We start from the raw sequence: 10,549 nt of genomic DNA on the forward strand, positions 1-10,549 counted from the left end.
AAAATTTATGACTGATCCATATATTAATAAGTTAAATTACATATTTTGTATGATATAGTTGTACTATAAGGTAATAACTAAAGGTTTTATTAGTGTTTATAATAATATTATACTATGTTTAATATTAAAATTTTGTTAATACATTATTTAATGTCTATGTTTCAGTGGAGAAGGATCTCATCAATCGGGCTGCAGTGAAGATAGAACACCAGGTGCAATGGCAAGAGCTATCACAGTTCATGCAAACACAAAACGGGTTATGTACTTTGCATAATTTTTCTTCTTTGAACCTTTGACATACACATGCAACTATATAATATCATAAAATTATAATCCCCATATCTTGCATGTGGATATTTCTAGACTGCTTAAATGCTAGAGAATTAATCATCTTGCGTGGCCAATTTTTTTGCTTATTTAAATAAGTCTGCCCAATACCTGAAATGTGTCGAGTAATTTTACACTGAACTTTTTTTTCTTTTTTAATATTCTATTTAACATATTATCGGCTAGGTTTTGGACGGACTTTCTAAATATTTTAGGAAGTAGATTTTAAAAGAGGTGCTTTTAGTTAATCATATTTTGGATTAGATTATGAGGTACGCAGCTTGACTGGTGGGTTGTTTCGAGGTAGAAACTACAAAACGAATAGAACAAACAAATCAGCTGTCGTGTGTATTACGCTTATTTTATTTTTAGAGGTTGAATTTGTAGGATACAAAATAGTACTCTAGCATTTGTAGCATACAAAAACACACTGCTGCACGAATTCATAATTGTGTAAATCGCTTGTTACGAGACTGTTATTCTCGTTTACGCGTAATTATCATATTGTGTGGGATGAATCAACTATTTTTTGTGAAAAGACTAGACATATGAGTCATGCGTTGATAAAAGCAATTATCGTATACTATTATCGTACGCAAGCATATTTGCGATTATGCTCATGCGATTTCCTACAAATATATTTATGATACCTATCATATTTATCGTAAGCTTTAAAAAAATTGGTCACGTCAAGTAATGAAATGTTGATAGGGAGATGCAAATAAATGATTTGTAAATGTTAATTGTCAAAGTCTCCAAGCCAATGGTCAAAATAAGTTAGGAATCTATCATAATAAAATCCAAAGTTGTGGCAAGTTGATTGAACACAGTGTTATATAATATCATAAGAGTTGTGAACAACATTGTGCCACATTGGCTGAATGATATCTTTTGTTTTTGAGATTTATCTAAATCTAATGTCATTTGTTGGGATTGTTTAAGATACTTAAAATATTAATTTGAACAGAAATAAGTATATCGGAAATATATAATCAAGGTTCATTGTATGTAGAAGTGAATACATATAGTGAAACACGATATCACTGAATTATTATTATGTAGAAGAAAAATCGAGGATGTATATTTTATTCAACTTGTTTTAGTTTCATTTATATTATTCTCTGCATGTGGCACAGAAATCATCATGTACGCTTATGTCAGAACAGCTAGAATGCAGCTTAAACTGGGGTAGCACTTTATTCATATCAATTACACATTGTTGTAAACGTTTCAAGGGAAGTAAACGGGTACTTTTTGTACGGTGTTTAGGACAAGGAAGCGATCCCTGTTCAAATAAAAAAGCTGTCCTTAAGTTAAACCTTCATGGCATTAGATTTGGGCTAATGACAAAGTCCCAACAATGCAAAAAATGGTTTGAGCAAAGGTAGAGTAAGGATAATTCAGTGATTGCAACATAAGCAAGAAATATAATGTGACTTATATTGAGAATTATATAATGTGGAATTATAGGATAAGCTATATTTGTCGTGTAACGCAAATTTTAAAGACCTCAAATTTTTATTCTAACGAATTCTTCATTCATGATTCGTGCGCAAATAGAACTATTTACATGGTACAATAATCTTAATCGGCACAATAACTGTATTAAGAGCCTTACAAGTAACTACACCGGTAACTAATAGATAGGATAATGAAATGTATAAATATGTATTGAATACCGTGCGCCAGAAATTGTTTACTGTGTATTGCTAGAATCATTAATACACTAGTAAAATTTCAAATAATTTTCGTTGTTTTAAACATTATAATGTCATTAGTTACAATTTGATTTATTTTTTTTTTTTTAACAGTATTAATAATAGTTAAATGTATTAATACACAATTGCTATAGAAATCAAAAAGCATCACAGCCTATACAAAATTGTTATTGAATATGTTGTCGGAGTTCTACATATTTTTTGTAAATCTAGGAATCGATTTATCGATGTAAAAATGTTTAAAATATTCACTTCAAAATTTCGTACCTTTTAGAAATTCTGGAAATTTGAATTTTTATTCAAAATATCAGTATTTACATTCAAATTTTTGAGGTACTATGAGCTGTGACACCTGGAATGTGTAGAATATTGTGTATTAATGATTCTAATCTTAGATTTATAAGTACTAAAATGTTAATATTATCGCGGAAAGTACGAAAAGGGCCCTCACATACCAGTAATTAATATTTATTCTAGTTGTAAATTTAAGTCTGTAATCTACCACTTACAGTTACATAACGCTTATTAATAACATTTAATACCTACTTTTTGACTTCGTGAAAAATTAGGTAATCTGCTAAAGATTATTTGAACGTGAGTAATCTTCGGAGCATAGTCTTTAAGCGTTCACAATAATAGCTCAGCCGTTGAATTAGTTCCAAATAACAGAAGGCAGCAGATAAGCAAATGCATATATTAAAGGTGGTATAACAAAGTAAAGAACTGCAAGTCACGATCAACGAGGGGGTGAAAAGTTTACTATTTGTGTTGTTGGGGGTATGAAGGAACCAAAATGTCCGAATGTGAAGAGTTTAATTATTAGTAAATTAAGAATCAATTTCAATCGTAATGAGGCCATACAGATTTATTAGATTTTAAGCCAATTCATATGCTGCAAATAGCTGCAGTATGCATATAATCGGTGCGCAAGTAAATACCAAAATTGGAAAGATATCGCGAGGAACTGAGAGATCAAGGTTGAACTTGAGACTTTAATTCCATTTTACTATACGTCTTTCTATGTGTAAAATTAAGCAGTTTTTTCAGACAAGACTTTTCTCAAAGATCTGCGACAGTTCTTGATATTTTCCTGCGCCCGATCAAATCAAGGAACTGACCTCCATTTGTAAATATACTTCAGTAACTTATCTATAAATCATGTCCCCATTTAGTAATTAATGTACGATGGGCAAAAAATGGAAGCTTACAAAGATTTTTGTAATTTTTAATTCGACGTAATGAATCGAGGTATTAGTTGTATATTGTTTATCGACCTTTTTAATCCGGTGCGAAAAATTGCATTAAAAGAAAGCAATTGAATATTACGTGTTGATATCATATACAAACCCTACTAAACTTGTACCTAATACGTTTAAAAAAGAAAACAATAAGACAAATTAAACTTTCAAGGAAACGGGCTTACAAAATGAACTTAGTGTGTAATAAAATACCGAGTCTATTCACAAAACAAGAGTTTTCTTCCTACCACGTGTCCCAGACATTTTAAAATAAGGCAAATAATTTATATTTGTATAACAGATATCATATATTATATATATGTGAAAATTCACTGTATTGCATTTGTTAACAAATGCTGTGTGGAAAAGATACATATGAATTATACAACAATTCCAGAATTAAGATAACGACAAACATCTTTGTATTTCGAAGAGCGTTTTAGGTTACATCTTAATTAACTGTATTTGCATGTGATCGATTTTTATAATTAGTAAGCCGTTTTATTTTTAAATAATATCTTATTCTCAAGAGATCATAATCGTCAGTGTTTTTAAGTGGCGTCCACCGATAAACTAATACTTATACAGATTAATTGAATCAAGTGCGGTGAATAATTAATTGTTAAAGCTATTAAATATCGACTAAATTATTTCATAGTATTAGTATTAATACATCGTCGATTTCATTGTAATATCATCCGTGCACAAAATTATATAGCGAAGTGGCGATCTTTTTTTTCTCTTTTTTTTTTTCTTCTTTTTTTGTAGTATTTGTAAGTGACCCGTAAAGCGCCACCAAAGCCTTGACGTTGCGATATTATGAGTTTTGAAAAATTTTACTTAGGCTTATGGTGAAAGAAATAAAATTTGTTAATGAGACTAGCATCATGTTTTAATGTTAAAGGATAGTGGTCGAACTCTAGGAAATGCAAACAACTGTTGAACAACAAGGTTCTAAATAAATCAAGCATGTGTAAATATCTAAGAAATAAAAAAAATAGTTTCATACGCTACACAGAAAAGGGAGTTTAACGATATTTTTACAGCGTCACAGTTTGCTTTTCCTGTGCAAGTTTAACCATTATCCCTATCTTTTTGCACCAACACGAGGGGAAAATTCTTTTACGAGGGCATCGGGAACTCATATTATCGTAGTATAAATTTACTTTACTTAAGCAGTAAAGCGTATACGAAAGCGCTTAAGGGAATAGATGTAAAAAAATGTCAGCTTTAAGAATGTCAGAACCTCATACAAGATCAGTGATGGCGTTCCCATTGAATAATGAATTAATCCAAGTTTCATGATATAGTATCGTAGATTTATAATTATTTAGATATTTCTCGTTTCTAAATGTGAATGTGTCGTACCTACCAATGAATATCGCACGAATAAGCATATTGAAATAAGGGGGTATTGAATAACGATGATTATTAATAATGATAATAATTAGCCACCCGTAAAAGTAACGCTTTATAGACTAAGCTAATTTCTTCTTTACACGCGCTTCTTCATCAGTGATCTCAAAGAATGCTTGTGCACCTTCTATTCTGTTACTGTATGTTAAAGCACGAGCTCTCTTAATATTTCATATCAACAGGCTTGAGCACCGTAATTACTGTAATAAAAGGTTTATGCAAGTTTGTAATTTCGAAACTCTGTATTACAATCGAATATGATTGCTGTTTGTAGGAAGTCTGTCGGACGACTTTTACTGTACCAGTAGAACGATATCGATAATTCGATAAATTTGTAATTAATGTAGCAATCAATATTTCAAATTAATTATAATCACTATTCTGTTAATGCAAAAGTGATGCAAATTTCTTTAAAAAGAACTATGCATTCTATAATATTGTATAGGATAATTTAGAATCAACATTAATTCAATCAATTTGACGAAGAATGGAGATAATTAATGGAATTTTATATTACGAGGAAAACGTTCTTTTTCACTTGTACATGAAATTACTATATTTTTAGACCAATTTTTACGTTTCTAAATGAAACTAAAATTGAAAATCATTTCTTTTAAACTTACCAGGTTTTTTAAGATCTAATTTTTGAATTTTTTAATACAATCAAATGTATATTACTGATTGATTTAAATGGAAGTTGCATTTACTTTTGTATCAATTTAATCCAGTGATATATTGTTGTAATTTCTAGTGTTTAATGCACGACATTCTTGACGAAAATACGATAGCATAAGCTCACGGGAGTGTATGTATAAAGGGTGTTGTGAATGCAAAGAAAGTATGCAATAAGAAAATATTAAAATCACAAATGAATAAATTGAAAGACTGTTAAAAATGCGACGTTAAACGTGTTTGAATTATGATTAGCTTTATCGATAAGGCATTGCCGACAAGTGCAAATAGACAAAGTGAATAGTGTAAGGGCAACAATACTTGAATTGGCAAAGTTTATCGAGTGGGCTGATCGTAGTAGAGGCGCGACGTCAGCTATATAGTTTCAAAAAGTTGAAACACTTTTAAGTAAAGTAATTGAAGTCTGTGAAAAATTACAATTTTGTTAAAATTCTTGTCGTTTCACGTTGCATGTGTGCTGTTTTAGTTTCAAGCTTTTATACAAAAATGTAACAGAAAAGAATATTAGAATGCTACTGTACCTGTTGAATTTTGGAAAATACAAATTCAAGAAAAATCTTCTCAGTATGAATGTTTAAACATTGTCAATAGAATTTGGTCAATATGTTCATTTTAAAGAAGTAATTTGAAAATGTATGCATCGCTAAGGCGATTCGTTCGTACAGTTTTAACCCTTTGATAACAACAATTTTGTATGCTTGTATCATTTCACGTATTTTTTATCGATTCATTTTAGATAGTGTAATTTTTAAAAACTAAAATTAGAACTCTCATAGTTATATTTTTCGGTGATGTATTCAAAATGAATACTAAATAATATGTATATATAATACTTACTGTATGTTCAACTAGGGTTTGAAATAGTGTCAAGTACAGGTTTCGAATAAATTAATATTTCCTTTATTATTTTTACAACTTAAGCGATCAATGTATTTTCAATTGAATATTGACTTGAGGAGTAAATAAAATTATTAAATCAAAAAAAGTAACATACTATATAATCGTTAAGTTCATACGTTCACATTTATATATCTTATCAAAATTATTTGTTAAAAAAGTGCAAAAGTGCAAGTATTATAACATTATTTATTTTATATTATTAAAATAATGTCGTCCGTCCTACAAACTGCGCTGTCCAATTAAATTCGATATACTTTCATATGGATAATTGTATATATCTTCTTTATATATATATAAGTGCCTAGCGCTCTCCGCGCCTGTTTGACATGGCAAGCAATAAATTTGAATTTATTATTGCGGATGACGAGTTTCCAAATTTTATAGTTAAAGAACATCATATAGAGGAAAGAATGAGAAGGGAGAAAGATGTAGTACCGAATACATGTGAAAATGTAATCGAGGTCACCAATCTCTGGGTTTCATAGTTAGATATCCAGCCTTCACGTACAATAAAATTTACACTTTGTACAATATTATTGCATACTTTAATTTCTATATAATACATGTATAACATGTTATCAGTCGCAGATTATTGTACACATTTGTAGCGTCATTTTATTGAACCTTTATAATCAAAACTTTTCCAGTACTTTCATGTTCACATTACACGTTAAACTGTAATATAGTTGGGATACACAGAATGCTATATTATTAAAATATTCCATCAGATTTTGAGAGTGTTTTGCTAACCGTATGATTAAGAAAGTTTCATGTATATATAAGCACAAAATTTCTTGTAAATGGCATACAAAATTATACATAATTCAAACATTGACATAAGCATTGTTTTGTTTTATATCGCTAAGATCGTATACAAAAGAAAGTGCTGAAAAATGAATTTTAGTAATAGCGTTGCAACTATATAAATCTTTGATGTGTTACGAAAATTACAAATTTTGTAATAATCATTGATTGTCCGAGTTTGAAAATCTTGTAAGTTTTTTTGTTCAGAAATTGTTTGCCGAGGATAACCCTTGGATAAAAAAGATACGTTTCAACAGAGTTATTGTATATTCTTAAAATAAGAACAGTTTGGTAGAATATTTTAGAAACATTCTACCACATGTGCATTTTAGAAACAAATAGTTGTTTACATTGAAAATTGTTCGTTACAATCGCGTATTACATATGTATGTCTATTGGTCTCTATTAAATAAACAGTGTTTATAAATATGTACCATTTGATATAATTATTAAACAATAGGAGCTAGAAAAAAAACGTAACAAGATTTTCTTTGTCATTTTTCATATATCACAGCGCAAAAGAAACATTTCTCTCTTCAAGTTTTTTAGGTCATTTTGTGTTCTTTAAATAGAACACTTTCTTTGTTTCGTGATCATGAAAGAACCGAAAGAAACTAATTCATCGTATTTTTGTGAAGCAAGCTCAAACCAAATGAAAGTTATAGGAAAAGAGAAATTGTTCAAGTTTTCTGCTATTTAACTTATATTATTTCCATCTGTAGATTTTAAACAGTGTTGTAATCTATTATTATTATTATCTAATACGATAGCGCTCCGTCTTATACTGGGAATGGTAGTATTCTTCATGGGAATATTTAGAAAGTATTATTTATCGAACATTACCAACAACACCAAATGTGATGTCTTCACTGATGCATATGTAGGTGTATTAAAATAAATAATTGCCTTCAGAATCGGCTAATCGTTTGGCAACAGATTACAACAGTTTTTAAATCCGAAGGTGGAAATTTTAAGAATATCTTGTAAATAAAGTCTATCTCGAAACCTTGGCTGATAAATTTCTTATCTAGATAACAATTCCGAATAACGAATGAAAGATAAAAAACTTTTGATTTGTTATTTGTACAATGCAAATTTTAATCTGAATTATACAATGAAATTATATTTTACATTGTACGATTGAAAGCTAAATAACTGTTTAGTGAAATAAGTGTTGAGAATAAATTGCTGTATGGTGTTTTCATTCGACACAAATTCATCTTTTCCTGTTTTTGTTTTTTTCATCGTGCTGGTATAAAAATCTAGCGAGTACGTTTTTCTTATAAAAAATTAAAGAAAAATGACGAAGAAACTCTTGCTACGTTTTTCTCCTATCTCCTCTTTAGTAATTATTTCAAACAACAGAAATTTATAGGCATGCTGTATACTATTATATATATGCAAAGGAACTCCATTACTCGTGAATTCCGTAATATCGAATAAAACCGGATAAAACCAGATAAGACCGCCTAAAACCGGCCAAAAAGCAGCTAAAACCATGTAAGACTAGGTAAAACCGTGAAAAACCCAACTTTATCCGGTTTTATCCGCATTTATCTGGTTTTAGCTGGTTTTAGTCAGTTTTATCCGGTATTGTCGTGTTTTATCCGTTTCATGTTCCTTCTGTTTAGCATGAAAATCGTATGGAAGCTGTACCAATATCCTTTTGTTTATCGTGGACCACCTGAATGGTATCCAGCATCCGCAACATCTTAATATATTGAACGTTGGTCGAAAAATACTGCCCATCGTTTGATCGACAATGTTGACACCGATTATTTTCGAACAACACCAATAACGAACACTGTTCCGAAGTAAGAAAACAACATCGAAGGAATAATTCTTAATATACCACTGTCGGCGGGAGAATGCTTTTCCTGATTCAATTTAAGTTCGTGGACAGTTTCGGGGAACTTGTAACACCTGACGCAACTAGGTATCGATCAACTCTTCTTTCTGTCGTTGCATCCATTATTTTATTTTTCAACGACAGAGATTCCCACCGAATACACGTATTTCGTACATACTGCCTTTCAACTCGCGACGAAATTTTATCCAACACTTGACCACGAATTGTCTATACCATCGAAAAGGAATAGTTCTTCTCTTTTTACGAATGACATTGTCGATATTTGCTTCTCTATGCGCACGGCGTACCATTATCGTAATTGCTACCCACTTATTGTTGGCAAGAGTTGCAATTCTATCGAATTTCCTCACGGAAGTCCTTCTTTTTTTTTACGAAAGACATTTCGTCTAGATCTGCTTCTACATGCACGCGACGTATCATTTTCGTAATTATTAACGGGTCGCGACATGACTTACCTTTTTATTACTAGTGAGTAGTGTACTAGTAAGTACACTTATGGATGTGTTTTCTCCTTTTTTTTTGAGATTCAAACTTTATAATATCGTAGACACAGTAGCACGTTACTGGCAGAATTACACGAACGATATCTTCATTCACAGAGATCGTTGTACTGTTTCACAAAAGTGTGTTGCTGATATTTTTGTAAATATGATTTTTTTCGTCAAAAACTTTATATAAACCGAGTATACATATAAAACACTAATACGCTCTTACTTTAATAGTGAGTTCAATTTCCTCCATTAGTAATAATAGCTTGACATCTCCTTGGCATGCTTTCTACCAATTGTTCCGCGGTAGCGATCTCCATCTTTGACGAATCCGGTTTATTAGGGTTCTTAATTTTAGTATACGTTTCCCTTTAAGTTTATGCTTCGTTAAGGACCACACACTTTCGATTGGATTTGCATCAGGGGACTAGGATGGCAAATCCAATACGGTAATGCGATTTGTTGCTTTCCATTCCCTACGGATGTGACTTCTGTGTTTTGGATCCATTATTTTCTTGCAAAATCCATGTGTAAGAAGCCCCCTTTGATACAGTTTTAACATTTTCTGCAAATTCAGATTGTGGAGTCCCGAAACCACGTGCGTTTAAGCATCACCTCCCCAAACATGCATTTTTAACGAGTAGCTTACAATTCTTTGTACGAATGGTTTTCCATGGACAGATGGGACACCAGATCCAGAAAGAAGACTCATCGCTGAACACTATATCGTTCTAGATGGATATTCTGATGAACCAACGTCAAACGATTTACAACATGTGTTTTGGAAAGTGATGGTTTGGATATTGTACTTTGCCATTTGACACCATGTTCTTCCAAACGATATTTCAAAGTCATTGTACCAATGCTCAGACCTTTTCTTGCCAAAAATGTTCTTCCCTCCCGCAAACGAAAGTGTTGGATTTTTAGCAAAAAATTGAAGATCGCTTTATCTTCCCTGGTGCCAGTAGTTCTTTTTAAACGACGATTTGGGAAATCATCGAGACTTTTCGTTTCTTGGTACCTGTCTACCCACTTCTTAACAAACTGTGGTGACTTGTGCAAGTATTGGGTTGTTCGGAAAGTCGTTTCGTTTTT

At 31.2% G+C, this 10,549-nt stretch overlaps 1 protein-coding gene across 5 annotated transcripts in view; it reads left to right on the forward strand.

Annotated features, from left to right (window-relative positions):
* Positions 1-6,233, forward strand: part of Ago1 (protein argonaute-1) — a 39,515-nt gene extending 33,282 nt beyond the window's left edge. For all 5 annotated transcript variants that reach the window (XM_076312832.1, XM_076312833.1, XM_076312831.1 and 2 more), the window contains one exon: positions 166-6,233. In XM_076312832.1, the coding sequence (XP_076168947.1) occupies positions 166-274 (109 nt within the window). In that variant the 3' untranslated portion in view covers positions 275-6,233. The remainder of the gene's footprint in view (positions 1-165) is intronic.
* Positions 6,234-10,549: the final 4,316 nt, after the last annotated feature.

This window comes from Ptiloglossa arizonensis, chromosome 5, assembly GCF_051014685.1.
Source record: "Ptiloglossa arizonensis isolate GNS036 chromosome 5, iyPtiAriz1_principal, whole genome shotgun sequence".
Lineage (NCBI taxonomy): Eukaryota > Metazoa > Arthropoda > Insecta > Hymenoptera > Colletidae > Ptiloglossa > Ptiloglossa arizonensis.